This window comes from Gavia stellata, chromosome 16 (assembly GCF_030936135.1).
Source record: "Gavia stellata isolate bGavSte3 chromosome 16, bGavSte3.hap2, whole genome shotgun sequence".
NCBI classification, from domain to species: Eukaryota; Metazoa; Chordata; class Aves; order Gaviiformes; family Gaviidae; genus Gavia; species Gavia stellata.
In genome coordinates, this window is record NC_082609.1 from 592,086 (window position 1) to 611,595 (window position 19,510).

A 19,510-nucleotide genomic window follows, 5' to 3' on the forward strand; every position below is an offset into this window, starting at 1 on the left:
AATTTTGCTTGGCACCCCAGTGCACGTATGCTGACCTGAACACTACTGCTGAAGTTGAATCTGATGTTGCACAGTGCCACAGGTACTGTTTTGCCAAACACAGCCAAGAATTTACGCGGTATGACTTTAGTTGTTTGCTTTACTCGTAAATTCACAAGTCCAACAAAATGCAACAAAAACTGGTATTAGGCCTGTACAATCCATATATAAAAAGGGTTGGTTTATTGTAGTTCAAATACATAAACTGAACAATCCCAACATTTCAAAATTAAACTTTAGAAACACAAGTTTAACATTCAAAACAGGAGTATAGTTTACAAGAATTGCCCAGAGGGGAAATCCACAGTCTAATCCAGAAGTATGTAAAGATCACTTTGTTGTAAATAAAAATGTGTTTATACAACCGTCCTGTTCTGCTCTGGTAACCACTGTTATTTACCACGTGTTTCCAACTTCGAGTAAAAATTATTAGACAAATCTTCACCTGGGCAGAGCAACTTGATTTTGCTTCTAATTCGTGGATAGGGTAAGGAACAAAGCAGACCTGTGAACAAATTTAATTTGGTCTCCTAGTCCTAATTCTCCTCTCTCAGTTCTAACTCTGGCTTTAATGGACTTAGTTCCATTTACAATGGTGAAAGCAAGCAGAGAACTGGGACTTGTGTTTCCAGAACGCGGTCCTCAGTAATCAATAATTTAACTATCAGACAGCATTTCACCTCCTCAGCCAGGGACCATGGGTAACCATTAGGAAGCTGGTGGCACACATGTAGTACAAGTTCAAACCACAAGTGTGATCATCCTTAAGACTCGCATGTATGACACTGCTGAGAAGAATGCCTCCAAATATCAGACATCCACACCCCATATACAGATACTGCACTGCTCTGAGATCTGAAGTTACCAAACACAGCCCACATGTTTGGATTTTTGTCAGTCGTGCCTCAAAGAAACTCATAAATACCTTTAACGTGGGTTTTTTGTTGTTGGGTGGCCCCCCCGCCCCGAGACCATTTTATGTTCACAAATGCTGCTTCTTCCTCTGCTCCTCAGATGGTTTTGCAATATATTCACGGTAATGTATATGTATAAACCTGACAGATGGCTCATGCAAGCTTTTTGATTTAACAGATACCCTTGGCTTAGAGTATTTCATAACTATTTTGTTGTTCGTCTTGTAGGCTCTGAAGCTGTGGGTGGTGGAGGCGGGCCTCGACGGTCCAGGTCATCTACGTAGGACACAATGAGTTTGCGTCTCTCTTCCGGTACGCAGTCAAGTACCAGATATCGCTTGTCGTTTTGTAATATCTTCTCTACATCTTTCAGATGCTGATCTGACTCCTGGATTAACTTTTTGGATCTGAAAGCAAGTGTAAGAATTACCACCTGAGAGTGGTCCAGGATGCACAGAACGCCCCAGGAACCCACCCTGCTCCCGGTGGTGGCTGCTACAAGCTCAGAGAAGCTGCCCTCACCGTTAAGAAAGCACAGGTAGAGTCAATGGAAAGGCAAAGCAGCGAAAGGGTACAGAGACCTGGGTATCTGCTTAGCTAGACAGATGCTGCTTTAGGTCAGGACGAGGCACATCAGCAGTACTCTGTGCACAGGAAATAAAGGCTCGTTGCCTACGTTTGTGCTACATTAAGCAAGCACCACAGGAGGCTCACGTCTGGCTGCAATGGCCTTGTACAGCACTACATGAACTATATAAATGCTAAAACCTAGAGGGGACAAAAAAAAAAAAATCATAGTTTTAAATTCAGCATCTGCATGAGGCAAACAATTAGAATTTGGATATGCGAGTCTCAGTTATGCTCCGGCTTGTACTGATTAACTGTGTCCACTGCACAGCTTAGAGCACTGTCCTTCAGCTCACTGACAGCAGCACCACCTGAAACCAGAATCCCATACACTATAGCGCCGAACAAAGGAACCATGCGGTTCGTTAGGATCCAAAGAACTTAATTTCATTTTTTCCTTTTTAAGTGAACTTGTGTTTCTGATAGGAAACTTGTTCTGGTCCATACCCAAGATGCTCTATCAGCCTTACCATCCCTGAAACTGAGTGAAAAAGGCAACTGCTTTGTAGATCTACCCACTTATAAGGCATACCCTTCCAATGAAATCCTCCCACAGAAACCATGCAAATTATTTATGGGTTTTTTTGTAAAATTTCAGTGGAGCCAGTATTTCTGTGTTGTCTACTCCAAAGTCCTGAAACAGAGTCCTCACTTCAGTATTGATCCCTCCTGAGTCTAAATCAAGGACTAATACAAGCATGAAAGACAGCCCTCACCACAAAATGAATTTAGTGCCTGGTTGTTCAGAGTCCTATTCACAGAATACTATCCCAAAGCCAAAGAGAACCTCACACCTGTGTTGGTTTGATTTTCATTACTTGTTAGTCAGCAGCAGAAATGTCAAAATAAAGCAAAAAGACGTCTCTAGCTGCTGCAGACTTTTTTTTTTTTTGACAAGTTATGAAAGGTTGTAAAAGTGTCACTTAGAAATCAACTTATGCTAGGAGAAAAACCAGATTATCAATTTGTTGCCATTTATATGGAAAAGCACAATAGGAAGATTAGCCCTTTGATGACATTATGCCACACACCTGTAAGTTATAAATTTGGTCTCTTTCAACAGTGTTCGGAAGTCAGCTTTGGCAGTAATGTATTTGTCTCTAATGTATTCCTCAAACTCCCTTTGTTTTTTCTGAAAGAAGAAAGATAAAACACTGAATGCAGTTTAAGTACTTCAGGCAACTTAACATACTGAACATAAGCAATAATTACATGTTAATTATATTTTTCCTTCTCTTTTACATTTTTAATTCAAAAAATCTTATTTAAACAATAATACTTCTGTTTACATAAAGCAGAAACCACTTCAGCAACCATTAACTTACTTTCTCTGTATCCTGCACTATACTGAAAGTTAGCAACAGTGATGCAAACCACTTACCCTGTCACTCGAAGAAAATTTAATGCACCTTGGATCTTCTTTAATGATTTTTTTCACTTCTTTCCATGTTGATGTTAAAGTTATCTTTCAAAAGAAGCAAAAATAATTAAAGAAAATCAGATTCTAAGAATACGGAATGTAAATATTACCACATCTAAAGCTTTTAAATATATCCCAAGCTCACTGACAAAGTTGTTGCTGTATTTTTAAGTGTTGGGGTTTGATTATTTATAATACTACATTCATATTTTAAATTAGTTGATTTTATATATTTACTTTTCTTTAGTATTTTGAGATGGCATTTTCAGATCAAAGTCCTCACAAACATAATTTACATCCTGAAGTCTTTTTCTAGTACTTATTTATGTATATGAATGTATTGTTAAAAATTACCTATGGAAAACTTGCTTCAGAGTTAATGTTTGTCATTTTATTCTATCACACTAAAAATCTGCCTAATGTTCTAAGCACTTTCAACTAATGCATTAAAAAATGGGGTAAAAACTTCTGGCTTAAAAGAAAGCTGACTGAAGTTGGCACATAACTAAAAAACAGCAAGACTCACTAAAACCCCGCAATACACAGAAGAGGTGATAGATTTCCACAGCATTACAGAGAATAAAAGTTCAGATTCAGTAGCACGAGATAAAGCAGGAGAACATCAAAACAGATGAACTTGGTAAGATTATATACTGATATTCATTAAGACAAACACACTGGATATCTGAAAGAGCAAGATCCCATACAGTAAAGAATATCAAATAACTCAGTGTTGAAGAAACATAACATCCTAGAGGAGATAAAAAGATCACTGATTACAAGTTTAAATGTAAATGAACTATATGTTAAACCAAAGTAACACTCAAGATAAACAGGTAAGGAAACATAATGCACAAATTTTGTTACGAAGTAGAAAAGACAGTGGTGAAGCAAAGGGGCCCTGGCAATAAAAACAAACAAATCAGATTGTGTGACAGAAAACCAGAAAAAGATCAATCACAATGGGCTGGCAAAGATTTGAAGTTTGACTCTTACCGCTGAAGTTTCATCCAGAAGTTGCCTAAAGTGTTCCCTCTTCTTTTTGGTAAGTGCTTCAATGTGTTCGTTAAAGAGCTTCTCCTTCTCTTCTCTTTCTAGCAAGGAGCCAGATTCCCATCGATGATCTTTGCGTAGAGTCCTTCTGGTATCAGACCATGACACATCTGAAGAACGTACCTGAGCCAAAAGACGGGTTTTTTTTAAACCATTTTTCCTACAGTTCACTGATATTTCTTATGTACTACTTAGGGTTTTTTTTAATTTCTCTTGTTTTAAGGTTAAAATTAAAGATTAAAAAACAAGAAAGCTTTTAAGTAAGAGACTGTAGTAGCTTCCCCACAAATACTAAACAAGGAGTGGCAGAAGGAATTACTTTGCATCAGTTCAAATACAGGTGAAGTATTTGAATACTGACCTGGCTGAGTATTCTCTCAAAAAGAAAAATCCAGCACCCTCCTCCTCTGTGCATAACGTACTATATTAACCGCAAGTGGTCTGGAAAGACAGCCTCAGAGATAATTATTTCCAAAGAGACACTAGGAGCTTTGCAGTGCCTCGCTTCTAGCCCGGAGAGCATCCTCAAGGAGCTGTTGCTTTATGTTACTAGTTATACCACCAGACCAGAGTGATGAGCCATTTATATACTGCCCCCTTACAAAGATTTCAGTGCTGAAACGTGGCACCGAGCACTTAGTAACGTGCTTGGATTTTGTATCTTAGACCAGGGAGCAAGGGCATAGCACACATACTGGTGAAAACTCATTTTGCTAATCCTGTCCTTTTAATAGGACATTCGCCATACAAGAACTGCTCTCTCTCAGATTAGCTTGACTAGCAGAACAAAGTAAACACACAACATAGCAGAGAAATGGTAAGACAAAGGCGCTGTGTTTGGAGCATGAAGAAGAGAGACAACACAAAAATAAGGGGACTATTCCTAATGCTCAACAATATCTAATTTTCCAACAGACATACAGAAGTTTACAGTAGTACGACTGAAAATCTGCCATCAACCGTGAGACTCCAGGGAAACACAGCAGGAATAATGCTATCCACTAACTCCCTGGGCGAGGTACCAGAACATGAACCCTAAATGCAAGCATCCTCTTCCAACCAAGGCAAAACTCCCAACAGTGAGTGGAGGGCAGTGGGGAGAAGACAACAGGATTCTATTTCTATATGAACTTAATTACAGATGCCAAAGAGCTTTTACATAGTGCAACAATTACAAAAAGAATGCACTGACAAGCTGAGAAAGCCTGTCCATATCTCACCATATCAGACAGAAGCGCTTTGAAGTTTTGTATAGCTTCTTCCCGTTTGTGCTGCTCACGTTCTCTATCAATTTCCTTGGTTTGTTCCGAACGAGCTTTCTGGACTTCCCTTTCTCGTTCACGCAAACTTGCCTCAATGCGAGCTTGTCTTTCCAGCTCCTTTTCTTTTTCAGAATCTAAATTCTGAAATGTAAGAACAAACTTTCCTCAATAAAAACAACATAACACCTTTCACATTTTCATTAGATGAGTAAGTAAATTAAAGGGTTATCAAACTAAAGGCATCTTGGAACAAAACACTTCAAAGTGATTTGAGATCTACAGATTACAAAATTTTGCTTCAACAGCTGTGTTGAAGCATTATAGGGTTTACATGGGGGAAAGAGAAGTTTGGTCACAACGCTGATCACAGAACAACTATTCTAAGGAGCATGTTGTTTGTGTACAGTGACAAACCCTGAATAATGGGGGGACAGGGGGAGAGTGGTATCACTATTTGTTAGCCCAGTTTTACATTCTCAACCATTAATTGCCTGGAAGGGAAAGGTAGGAATATTGGATTAAAAGAGAAGAACCAGCGAAGGAACTGTGTATGATCCGTCTATATTCCTGAAGGAAGCGCAGCTGACACAAAAAAATCACAAAGGAAACTGCCCATCCTGGTAGGAAGTAATTAATGTAGTGTCTGTATTTTCTGGAGTTTTACAGCCATTTTTACAACCAATGGCTTTACAGGAATCTCTGCCTTTCTTGCTCTGCTGGAGAAATTCTCCCAAATATTGTGTGGGTGTATGCACGTGTGCATACACATACCATGAACATCTGCAACAGCACCACCACCACCAGGGATAGTACTTCTAAGTTTCCAGCTGTCATTCTGGGGTACTTCTACAAATAACTATGGTATAGAATTCTCCTTAGTATGGAACTGAAGCACCTATTACTCTACCTTCTAGTTAGTTACTTCACACATTAACAGCAATGCAACCAGTAGGACATCCAAAGTTACGCTTCCGAATGTCACATGCATACCTTAGCTATTTTTTCTATGTACTGTTTGAAAAGGTCTTCCCTCTGTGAAGAGCTATCCACTGCTTTGTAACGGGGGTCAGTCTCTACTTTGTCCTTCACTTTGCTCCAGCGAGACTGACTGTCCAGGTGGTGATTAGCCAGTAGTTCAAAGAAGTCCATTTTGATCTGGTTTACAGATAGAAACAGAAAGACAATACTTGAGAAAGATACTTTGATACTCAACAGTTTGCTCTTACGAAAAATGGAGTCAACTTACCTCCAACAGAGGAAAGTATATTAATATTACATACCATTACAATTTAGAGAAATCACTTAAACTCTGAATTTAGACATAACTGCATCTAAAATTCACTTCCCCTTGGGACAATTTTGCTAAAGCAGATACATTAAGAAGATCTGCTACATCTAAGATGAACTATATTCTTTAAAGAATGATTCACCAATGGTTTTTATTATTTTACTCCAATTTAAGCTTGTTTTTTGAGCTTTTATATACATATATCAAAGTTACTGATTCTACATTATAGCATTTTGCATATTAATACTACAAAAGCTATGCAGTTTTAAACAGGGCTGTAGAAAAATCAAGTATTTATGGATTCATCGTCCAAGTATACAATGTACAGAGGTACAATACTTGGATCTGCTGATAAAGAGCAATGTCTTAAGATGGATCTAACCAATAAAGAATTACCCACATTTGGTAATTAAGTGAATTACATTTAAGATGGATATGCACATATATATAAAAGTTCAAGGAAATGTTTTAGTCTATTGTTTCAATTGGAAATGGCATGTCAGCACTCTGTTCATAACAACAGCTATTACAAAGGGCTAGCAGAGGATCAATCATACTGGGTTTTTTTATCTTGAGACAACTAGCAACACGTTTTCATCCAAACTCCCAGAACCGGCACTTGCAAGAGCGACTACTGTGCCTTTATTACATCTCTTTTTTTCTGGGGTAGATGATCTCCCTGTTCCTGCTGCACTTTAGGTCCTAGGTATTGTCTCCTTTTTATTTCCTTAGAAGTCTGGTTTGGCATTTAAGCCTCCATCTCTCCAAAGAAGAGAGGCAAAGGGCTGGTTCACCTCACTCGCTGAGTGCCAGGGAATGACTCTAGGGACTCCACACACAAGGTGAAGCATGCTGCCTTCACAGCATCCCAAACCCTGCTGGTCCACAAAACAAAATCCGTCTTTATGGCACATTAATTAGAAAAAAGCCCCAAACAAACTAGGAGAAGGACTGGCCGTTCAGTTTTTGCTACTTATCTCCTCTCCTCATCCCCTTAAAAAAAAAGGAAACCACCAAAAGCAGTTTAGCTCCAAAACACGGAGGTTCACAAGGGAAATGAGCAGATGGACAGGCGAACAAACTCTGGCTTGCCAGAGAACTGTCACATCCCGATTCTCTAAAAATGTGTTTAGTTACAGAATGCAAGAATGAAATGAAGATCAGAACCAACATTCTGCAGCCTTGCCCACCGATAATTTTAGTTCTTTACAATATTAACATATAAACATAAAAGGCTTTATATAGGCTTTTTATCTTTACTATCTCCACAGAGAGACTAAGATAGTAAGCAGAGATTAGAAAACAACTGGTTAGTGCCAGTGGGAAGCTGCTCTACATCTACAGCACTATCACTTTTTCTTAAAGTAGCTGAACAAAACACTAAGCAAACCATTTATTCATAGTAAAATTAAGAATGTTGTTTCAAAACATCTTAAAACATGCATGCAGTATCAAAAGTATGAAGCTTTCTAAGCCATAGCATTAGAAATACTTGTTAAAAATCAAACAATTCCCAGACATTGCTACAGAAGTCTATAAAGTAAGGGTATCTCAAAGTTTCTGCACAAATCACTTATGCATAAATATATATTCCACAAGATAAAAACTGCATACCCGCAACACTGCTGGAAGCACTGTGGCACCAGCTGCAATACAAAACCAGACCTAAGAACACCACAATCTGTAGGAAGGTGCATCCGCAGGAGCCACCAGCAGCACCCCTCTCACTGCCTCGGAAGCCGTGCGTTTGCTCACTCCTGAGCTCCTGCACTTCTGTACAGAGATGCCAGCTGGGACATCTGCTGCTTCACTAGCGACCAACTTAGCAGAAAACCAGGAGGGTACAGCCAATTCCCTCTCGAGTAAAACGAGTGACACTTCGAGACGTTTAATGCTCTTAAAGCACGGGTTTCACTTCAGTCATCCGCAGTGTATATAGCGCAAGTATTGCAATTTGGTTTTCAATTAAAAAAAAAAAGGCAAAAACTTCTCAAAAAATTGAGTCAAAAACATCTCACCAAGGAATAATCCAAGATCATAGCTCTATGATGTTGTGAGTTTAGTATACCTATACACAGTAACTAGAATATTACATAAGAAAACTGTTAAGAGATCTTGATACAGGATAGATGACAGGATAGATGAGACAGCCATCAGCACAGTGGGCTGCAGCATGTTTGCAGCTGAACATTTCAGTAAGTCTATGTGACATGGGACATCAGGCTCATCTGCTGGCACGGCTCGTCTTGAGGACGTGGAACAATGCTGTGTCCTGGGACAGCACATGAACAGCTTGGTCAACGTTACCAGCCCATAGTCCCTTCCCTGATATCCTCAAACCCAGGCGTACTTACTCATCTCTGTCATCTGAGAAGTATTAGCATTGTATTTACTCACTGAAATTAGCCACATGAATAAAAACAACCATCTGAAAAGCTGGCTGCTCCATCACCATCCAATAAGCCATAACTCAATGAAGCAAAATCAAATCACTACTAAATTTAAAACCCTTACGTTAAAGATTTCTGTAAAGCTGATCCTCCTTAGATAAAGATTTTTGAGTTTTAAAACAGACTGAGAAAGCTTCACCTTAAATGCCTTAAATTTTCCTCTATGTTTTAAGCACTTTCAAAATCAAAGGAAAATAAGACTGAAAATATTTCAGATGTATTTAGAAGTCTTTTTTTTTTTTTTTTGGCAGTTAACACATTGCAGGTACAACTCTCATCACTTCACAAGGAAAGAAACTAAAAAAATGTAAAGTACCGGAACTGCGGGAGGCTAAAGTCACCACACAGAGATACCAATTCTTTCCTCACTAGGGAATCCCATAATATTTGCGTGTCAGTGATTGACAGCTGTCAGACTGAACTGATTGACAGGCCGCACAGCACATAACTGTAAAGTCTATCCACTTGTTATAAAACAGAATACATAAAATGGTTACAAAAGGCTTTTGGAGAAAAAACATTATTTCAAAAGCAAACAAATACAATCTCTCTTCTTTTAACTTTTCAACTTTAGAACAATCATGCAACAACAAAACAAATATTTACTTTTTTTTTAAAGTCTTCAACTGCACTATTAAGCTGCAAGAATGCTTTAAAATTCCATATTCATAATCAAAATGCAGTATGTAAAAGTCTAGTTTTGAACTACATCAGTTCTCCTCTGAAAGCACAATCATTTATTGAAAATATCAGCAATAAGTCAACATTTGAAAAAAATCAAGTACAGAATCAAATTAGACCAGAGTATCTAAATTAAAAAAATAGCAAAACTTATTCAATAATGAAATTGTCCCCAAATCTAACCTGCTATTCATCATTTTTCTCTTCTGTAATCATTCTTAGTAGGTGAAATTTGTAATAACTTTATACTACAAAATAAATATTGCAGACTTTAAAATGTCAAAAATGATTAGGCTTAGAGGTTATTTTCTCCATTCGCACAACACACAGGGACATTTAAGTAAGTGGCTGCCTATTTTGATGATAGTATTTGATGCCGCCTCCATAGTAGCCTGCTTCCCCAGTGGTGAAGGCCTGCTTCCTGCTGTTGACAATACGGTCAAATGACATTTGGAATTCATTAATCTTTAATAGCTGACCTTTAATTCTAATAAGCAGCAGTTTATACATAAGATATATTTACTGAAAGATTAAAAAGTCACTAAAGTGCTAGCTTTTAGATGGAAAGAGAAGATATGGAAGCTGTTTGAAATTTAAACGGATTATCCTACAGAGAATTTCAAGTTCTTACTGCCTCCACTGAAAGAACAGAGAGGTAATGGCCAGTTCTGGGGTTTCCAGCCAAACAGGACAAGAATCCTTTTCCTTTTAATGCTTCAGGATAATATAACTTTAAACAAAAATAAAAATCAGGCATTATTCCAGTTAAGAATATAATGTTACTTGCTTAGGTAAACAAAAAAGAAGTGTGATTATTTAATTAAACTCAGCTTCACAAATAAATTAAGTTCAATTCTATATACTCTACAAGTCAGTATACCTGCAAACTTAAAACAGTTAGTTCAGAAAAACCAAAAGGACATCCGTGAAGTGTTTACCTTGTAAAACCTCTATGGAAAGAGAAGGACCGTGTCTCAGAGGAGGCACGCTGGAAACCAAGCATTGGCTTTGTCCCATCTCACTCAGACTCCCACCATTCACACTGCTGGAACTGAAAAAGTCACCTTACCTTCTCACCTCTGGTCTTCGAATCTTCTTTTTCCTTCTTTCTTGCCGCTGTGATAAACTCATTAAACAAGGCCTCTCGATCTTTCATCTTTTCAATTGCCTTGAATCTCGAGTCTTTAGCATGCTTGGCTGCAAATTCACTAAAAGTAGTTCTGCAACAAAATGGCAAGTGAACTCATTTGGCAGAGCTGTCTTTGCTGGGAAGCAGGTTCAGCAGAGAAATATTTCTTCTGCTAGAATACATGCCAGAGCACAATTTAAAAAATAAAAAAAAAGGCAACATCCTATGGTCTCACTATAGAGATGCTCGATCAATGAACTATATAGAAAGGAGTCAGGTTTAGCCACACACATGAAAGATATTGTTAGAGACTTACAGGGTTTTGTTTGTTTGTTTGTTTGAATACAGCAACCTGCAGAAAGTGCAGGAGTAGGAAGAGAGATTACAGTGCAACCAAGAAGAAGAAATGAAAAAACTCAGTTGTCTACAAAAATCTTCTTTTTTGTGGGTTAGCAGTTCAGCCACCAGTCTGTCCAGGTATTTCACAGCTGTGAAACCAAAAATTTTACGTGCATTCACTTGCAGCCAAACCATGCTAAGAGTTCACCAAGAGAATCACCTTTTGGTATTAGTCACAACAGAACACTGGCTGAATCAATTTTTCCTCCTACGGTGAACACGGTACAGCCTAATCTTAACACACATGGAGTTGAAAATATTTTAAACACTATGGGCAGATGCAGTAATACTGGGCTTTCAACCCGTTATCCCCATAGCATTTCCCTGACCGTTCTCTCACCTCCTGGGCCAGATTCCAATCTGTGCAGTAGATACAGTACTGCCACTTACCTCGAAAAAAACCACTACTGTGCTTTTTCCAAGCTCTGATGCAAATCTGGCCCCAAGAATACGTGAGACACTTATAATCATACGAATGTTTTCATCACAGCATGGAAATAATTAGACTTGGAAAATCCAGCCTACTGTTGCTGTAGGGTAAATTGAAACAAGAAGAGAATTTGGTAGCTTATTCAAAAAGATTAGAAAGTGAATGTAGAGCTATATTGAAGAACAAGAGCTGTTTAAGTGAAGTGGAACACAAACTCTTAAGCATGTTGGACTGAGAGAGATGATAAAAAAACCAGTCTGGCACTCACAGAAGTACAGCAATATCTTTAGACAAACACTGAAACCAGAAGACAAAGGATAAGATTAAACAAGACAGTATTTCAGCTGGAACTCTCTTTCCCACCCCAACCCATACTCAGATAACAGTCAGTACCAATATGACACGTCAGAGATCTTGGAAGCTGAGGATACTAAAGCTAACATAATAGTCCATCTGAATGATGTATTAGACTTATTACTGATGAACTTTTTCTTAAAACATTTCCAAGCCTCCATTCCTCCCAGCCTACTACTGTCAAAACTGCTACTCTTATTAAATGAGCAGACAGGTGTTTTAAATAAGAGTTATTAATCAGATTTAAAGTAATTTAAAAGTTAACACTGGCTTCCACTAGATTTCCAAACGGGTCCCTGAAAAAAAAATTAAGCTGAAGTGAAACAAATGAGTTGTTATTTCACTGTAAAAGAATTTATGCCAGATAAGCCAAGAGATGCTGAAAGAGAATGCTTTAAAGCTCATCTGGTGACATAAGCACATATTTCATGAACTCTATGAGAGAAAGCTGTGAAACAAACAATTCTAGCAATAAAATCTTGCATGTTAGTACATTCACTGTCATCACCTCGCTATTATCACTGCAAGCAGGTCTGAATCTGAGGGATATGTCATTATTTCTATATTAAAGCAACCAGAACATTCTATCATATTATTATTAACATAATTTGCAAAGAGAAAAACATCCCTTCAGCCCCCTCTAAACTGAAGAAACCTCCCTAGTACTTCTCAGACATTACTAATATTCTTAAGAAGAAACAGGGTTATTAAAGAAAATTTGTGGTGGATCATGAGGCCTTTCTCACAATCCGGAGAGCACGCTGGGGATTTCTTCAAAATGACTTAAAATATGTAAAACATTATAAATGGTAAGTTCTATTATTTCATGGGTTAGGTGAATAGAGCAGGTAAAAGACGATTTCAACAATATGATGATTTATCTCCTCTTCGCCCATTTTGAAAGAGGTTAATCTACCTAACACCACCCAACGTACTTCGTTCTAATAGAGCTTATGCATATGAACAAGAAAGAAGTTCCTACCTTGGATTAATCTTTGCTTCTTCCATCATTTTCTTGAAATCCTCCTTGGCCTGCATTATTTTGTTTTTCTTCTCCTTGCGCTCTTCCTCTGCTCGGGTTTTCACATACTGATCAAATACCTACAGAAACACCAGTCACCAACACAAAACATACAAACCTGAAGCCACATAACTCTAGGCAAGAGGGGAGGAGAAATCCCGTTTCTTTCCTTTTTTCCTATTTCCTTTCCTCTCACCACAGAACCAACATAGACAAGGTAGAAAGGAGGGTTAGGGACTCTTCGTATTTGAATATGCAAATTACTCCAATCTGCTGAACATGTGGTGTACTATATCTAAACACATAATCTGAGACCTGTGAAGAATTTTCACACACATTCATGTTATGTTGCCATTTTTCTGGGTCATATATTTAAAGACAGCAGACATCTCCTGTATTCCTGAAGTTGTCCATTTCCCTATATCCATTTGAAGAAAAGCTTCTGGAGGGAGAACTTGCTTAACAATAAAAACGCACTTTAGTTTTTCCCCCAACCACTTTTTTTTTTTTTAATAAATAGACAGATTATTCATTATGCCAATATGTTGAAGAGATACTGACGATCCTCACCATTTCATTCAGGTGTTGGGAGCTCTCTGTACGCATACAACTTTCACTGTATTAAAGTATTAGCTCTTCCAACCACAGGAAAAATAAAAACTATCAACTCACTTCTTTTCTTGCTGGCTTCTTCCATTTCCAGACAAACCCTAATCATAACAAAAATCCCTTGCAACACTAATTAGTCTGGAAGGTTAGCAGGAACAAATATAGCAGACTGAGGATTTAGATATAGCCTGTAGTAGCTGTGTCTGGATGGGGAGTGAATTCGACTTCTCTTTTACCTGTTTTCTTTCTTTTGGATTGAGAAGTAAGTAACGAGGATCAAAAACTATCTTGTGTAGCTCTTTCTCCCATGTTGAAAAAGCAGAGACCTTTAATTAAAAAAAGTCAGATTTTAACTAATGGTTAAGTTTCCTCAAATATACAGAAGTTGTACAGTTTTGCTTGAAAACTATGGGACATCTAATGAAAAGAGGGAAACAAACTCATCCTGAAGTTTTCATCACTAATAGATGATGGAGGCTGCCATAGGAAGTTTCAACACTAATTGGCTCTGAAAACTTCTAAATAATAACACATGCTTTATTACTACTACTGTGTGACATTTAAAAAAAAAATACATCAGAAGAAAGCCTTGAGATTCTATGTACACATATCCCATGCCTGGTCTATACCTTTTCTAAACGTTACGAGTGTAAATGGTTCTGCTACAAAAGAGATTGATTTAAACACGTTTGAACTCATCTTAAACAAGCTTTATTAAAACTATGCCATAAAATCCAGTTATTGAAACAACATGAAAGCTGCATAGGCAGCTGGAACCACTTCTGTTTTTAAAAGCTCGTATATAAATTTATATTTTAATAGCCTAATTTATCTATCAAAACTGATTGGTATCAAGCAAATTTCAAATTTAGTTAACTAAAAGCAAAAAGTACCCCATATTTAAGGATAAGAGTGTACAGAATACCGTGGAAATTACTGCTTTTCTCATGAAGGAACATTTCCAAAAACATTAAGGTTGTATGCAGTTTGTGTGTCCTATTTATTTTCAATGGCAGCTTTAAATTAGATAATTACTTAACTTGGAAAAAAGTTTTAAAAAAAAAAATCTGTCTTGATACTGTTCAATTTCAGTTGCTTAGAAATCAAAATTTTTGCTATAATTGTAACATCCTTTGAAATATGGAGTCTTATACCAAATGCATCCATTAATCAGAGGAAGGATGAGTTTGTTTCCCTTACATAAAGCAGTGCAGGTTCTGAATTCACTATGAATTGAGACCTCTGCCTGAACCTCCCCCTCCCTTTCTCCCCTTCTCACATATACACACACACTTATTTCTCTGACCCCTCTTTCTAGAAGCATGTCCTTGAATTGTTTCATCCGAGCCTCCAGAGGAACAATGGCTCTTTCTCGAGCGGCTTTAATTTCAGCTTCCATAGCAGCCTCCTTTTCTGAATCAATATCTTTGTTATCATCTTTCCTGAAAAAAATTAAACATACAGTATAACTTGAGAAGTAACAGGTCAACCCTGTAGGTTAGACATTGAAGTACACCAGGACAGAAAGGATATAACCAATTACTACAGGCTTACAAATCAGGAAAGCCATTCTTTGAGACTTGGATATGAATGCTTTCATACTGAAAGAGCTATAGAACCAAGGTATTCTCAGTAACTTCAGTGCCAACAAATGACTCCAAGAAGTTAGCACATTCTGGTTGTATTCAATGGTCTTGCCAGATGTGCAACAGATTTTACATTAACAGCACTAATTTTCTTATCAAGACCATGAGGCTCTATGAAAAGACTATGGCTAAGGGAGTTCAAATTGAGAAAACCTTATAATCATTATAATGGAAAATGCTGTAACGCAAGCGATACATTCATCCATCAAAGCGTTTCTGGAAAAAAGTGTGCTGTTTGTTGATTTATGTTTACTAAGAGCAAACGTGCTTCGTCCCAAACAAACTCAGAGCCCTAACTGCTAACAACTTTATGATCATCCCTAAGAGTACACAATAACAAATAAAATGGTAAAACTACTTTTAAAACAGTGCGTGTAAGTAACTTAGAGGGAAGTGACATATATCACTTCTGATAAGCAAAACAGACCAAAAGACCTAAACAAAACTCTTAAAACCTTACAATACAGTGAAAACAGAGGAATCACTATGAAAAATCTACATGGCTGGATTTTTTGGAAACAAAATCTTGTGCACAGAAATTAACAAGCTAGATAAACAAGCAACACAAGCAAACTATTTAAGATAAGCTGCACTCAAAATATTCCTTGGATTCACCAACTTATACCATTTATTTCCATCTCGAATGATTTCCAAAGGAGATGCTATTTCCTCTATACATGAATTTCAGCTATCTCAGAGAAATATCAAATACTTGAGCTGCTAAAGTAAAATAGCATAGCAAAAAGCTGGTGACTGTGTTCACCAGTCCTATTAAGTTACTGTTACTACTCTGCTGAATACAACAGTATACATGCTGCTCAGATGAAAAACATTTTATCTACACAGACCACTTAGTACTGAAAAAGCAAACTTACTTGCGCTTTTTAATTTTAATAGGCTCATCTTCATTTGCTTCCTCTGTAGATTCATGCTCTTCTCTAACTGTAACAGATTTCAATAATACTTTAGATTTCATCTTTATGAAAAGTTTGTAAATCACAAATGAAACCTTGTGCAAAAACAGAGGAAAATGTATGCAGCAATAATGTATTCTTACAAAGGAAGACATGGTTTTCAGTTGCTTTCAGAATAACACTATCAGAATTTGGTGGCAGGACTAATGGACTTGTTGCCAACTTTGGATTTAAAATGACAAACACTGACCTCTTATTTCCAGGGGAAAAAAACTCAGGCTAAACAGTCTAAGGAAGCACATTTGGATCTCCTGATTACCTACTTGCACTTTGCTCTCCTCCAACTACCAAGCCCACATGTCATCCCAGGATCATTTACTAGAACTCAAGCCAGAAAGAAGTCTCATCTCAGCAGCCTCTTGAATGTTCTCTGCTCTTGGCAGCTGTTTCCAAAACTGTATTCCAGTTGATGTTCTTTAAGTTAAATCCTCTTCTGTGAGAGCCCATTTGTACATTATGATTAATCTTTTCTGGCCCCCAAATTCCTCTTGCTTATAAAACAAACACAGTCCCTTTTTTTAGTCAGTAAAAACTGTGGGGTTTTTTCAGCCTGTTGGCATTTAGAAAAAAAATTAACCTTGTTAGTATCTACTTTCTCCAATGGACTGTTTTTTTCCAAAGGACTCTATAAATCTGCATTCCCACCAGCCTTCTTAAATTCCAAAGCTATATACATTTTTCAATATGTCCTTCCATTTCTCTCACTTATTTAAGTGTTACTAGTTTTGCAAATCAACACAAAATAAGTGATAAACTATATTCAGACTTCTTAAGAAGGCAGTAAGATTGCTCTTACTAAGTTTTTTTCCTTCTTCCATTCCTTTTTTGTGAGGAGGTTCTTGAATAATTTTGTCCACATCAGCTCTTCCAATTAGGTCATCTGGTCGGTCCCACATAGAAAGACGAGTGGTAGGATTATAGAAGAAAACACGCTCATCACCAGTCCACACCACACACCTAGAAATTTAACAGTCAGACAGGAAGTCTTGTATTATCTTTGTCTTCATCATTCTGTATACCTGTTACCATATTCAAAGACTGAAGCAAGCATAATGGTCACAGACAGATCCAGATTATACTTACTGCACAACTACCAGACATTCTTACCATCCAAATGGGATACCAAATTATTGCTTTTCTCTGCTAGCAGATTTGCAATGCAATTTTAAAAACGCTTTTTATCAGGAGCTGCAGTATACTCAGTTCTTCTCTAGAAAAATGTTTCAGACAGCTGAATCAGATTTTGGGATAAAATGTACCTCACCTCTTCAATGCCCCGCAAAAATATGAGAAAAAGCAACCTAATGATCCTGCCAGAATTTTATAAACGATGGGATGAAAGAACCACAGAGATAATTTGAAGGGAGACAGTTTTAAATATCAAACATTAATGAAAAAGCATCAATGGCTAAATTGCAAAAATTAAAACAATATCCCTTTCCCATCCGTAAGATTTTTACCTTGGTCATCCAAACACACGAAGATGATTTACATATATTACAGCAAGAGTAACCTCATCATGACGTTACAGGACATCATAGGACTGCAGTTAGCGTGTGGTAGAAAGGCTATACACACACCACCGAACATCACAAGTACTGGCACAGTGTGAACAGTGTTGGCTGGAGGAATCCAACGTTATTTGAGACAGAAGCGTACCAAGAACAGGATCTTCACATGCTATTACTCATTCTAACTGCCCAGCAACCTTCCTGGTGCCTACAGGAAACAATATTTCAGTCCCGCAGTAGCAGGCCACAGGGAGAACTGTCACCTACCATGGCGTTCCTGGAATAGGAGTGGTTGCAACTGGCTTGGCCTTCTGAGCTGCTTTTTCTTCTTCAGTCATTTCTTCCTCTTTTGGCTCCTCAAGGAAACAACAAGTTACAGGATTCAGGCAATGACAGCTAGCTAATTATTTATAATAAAGTAACTAACTTGTTTTAAACAAGCAAATGTATTTTGAAACAATGGTAACAAACAGCTCACAATTACACTTCATCCATGCTTAAAACAGAGGCATTGGAATTTCAACAGTAACTGCTATTCAAAAATATCAATTAAGAAAACCTCTAAGTGTTTAGTTAACTTTTGACTTCTATGAAACCTTATTTAAATGTCTTCCTAGATCTGCATGAATCTGAACCAGGGCCTGAATACAGGGGCAAAGGTTTAGTTTCTCACAAAGAAATTTTGATTTATTCTTAAGATTAATTTACTTGAAAATGAGACAGGGAATATGAAACAGTCAAAAATCTGCAATAACCTTTGTAGCAGAAATAAGCAAACTAGCAGCTACCTCAAAAGTAAACAGGGCAGAGTGGTAATAAAAAACAGCAACTGAATTCTGGGCTTTTGCCTACTAAGCTACATTGAAGTTCACAGAAATCAGTATAAAAGCTTTAATTTTTCTTCAAACACCTTAGCATCTTCAAGAACTATGCTTTCTCAGCATGACAAAATGCCTTACAAGAAAAAAGTTAGGTTTGTTCACTGCAGTGTAAACGCGACATTTTCTAGGACACGTGCTCCTAACAGACTAAACTTATTAGTTATAGCACATGGAGAATGTGTAACCTTTGTTTCAAAACTGTTTCAAATAAAGAAGTAAAGAAAGAGAGAAAAAGCTATTAATTTAAAGACTTCAAACTTTCAGGACAAGTTTCATTTTTCTGAACACCTTAAAATCAGCAAGAGCACATCATGTCTATGTAATCAGCTAGGTTTTTTTCCACGTTCTTACTAATTTCCTAATTCACATATTCTGTATTTTTCTTTTAAATGTTCTTTTTCCTTATGTAAAAAAATTAATTAAAAAAAGGGGGGGGGGGGGGGGGGGGAAGCTATAAAGTCCAAAAACGAAGGCTTTCAAAAATCACCCCAGGAATTTAAGAACTCAAACTACTAACCATGTCTCCTGTCAATATGCCTGGTCTACAGATGCATCCACACCTGTAGGATGTAGGATTCAAAATGGCGATACTGACTATTTGGTTGCAAGGTCTTTTACCTCCTTTATAAGTTCTTTTATAGGTTCTTCTTTTGGCTCTTCTTCTTCTGTCTCCATTGGTAAAGGCTCCTCCGTAGGTTCTTTAATTGGCTCTTTAATCTTCTCTTCCATTTTTTCTAAATAAAGATAGAATTTTCCTCAGTATTATTAAGAAATCATTATAGAACCACAACAAATTTCTTTTGATCAGTATGATTTTCCAAG

At 37.3% G+C, this 19,510-nt stretch overlaps 1 protein-coding gene across 2 annotated transcripts in view; it reads right to left on the reverse strand.

Annotated features, from left to right (window-relative positions):
* Positions 1 to 197: 197 nt before the first annotated feature.
* TCERG1 (transcription elongation regulator 1) overlaps positions 198 to 19,510 on the reverse strand; it is a 33,440-nt gene continuing 14,127 nt past the window's right edge. The window contains exons 7-20 of one of the 2 annotated variants that reach the window (XM_059825634.1): positions 19,307 to 19,422; positions 18,075 to 18,163; positions 17,093 to 17,253; positions 16,198 to 16,264; positions 14,983 to 15,118; positions 13,913 to 14,002; positions 13,029 to 13,147; positions 10,804 to 10,954; positions 6,306 to 6,470; positions 5,274 to 5,456; positions 3,997 to 4,176; positions 2,962 to 3,045; positions 2,612 to 2,712; positions 198 to 1,360 (exon numbers count right to left, since the gene is read on the reverse strand). In XM_059825634.1, the coding sequence (XP_059681617.1) occupies positions 1,159 to 1,360; positions 2,612 to 2,712; positions 2,962 to 3,045; positions 3,997 to 4,176; positions 5,274 to 5,456; positions 6,306 to 6,470; positions 10,804 to 10,954; positions 13,029 to 13,147; positions 13,913 to 14,002; positions 14,983 to 15,118; positions 16,198 to 16,264; positions 17,093 to 17,253; positions 18,075 to 18,163; positions 19,307 to 19,422 (1,844 nt within the window). In that variant the 3' untranslated portion in view covers positions 198 to 1,158. Of the gene's footprint in view, positions 1,361 to 2,611; positions 2,713 to 2,961; positions 3,046 to 3,996; positions 4,177 to 5,273; positions 5,457 to 6,305; positions 6,471 to 10,803; positions 10,955 to 13,028; positions 13,148 to 13,912; positions 14,003 to 14,982; positions 15,119 to 16,197; positions 16,286 to 17,092; positions 17,254 to 18,074; positions 18,164 to 19,306; positions 19,423 to 19,510 lie in introns of both variants that reach the window. The other variant, XM_059825633.1, reaches the window with a different exon arrangement.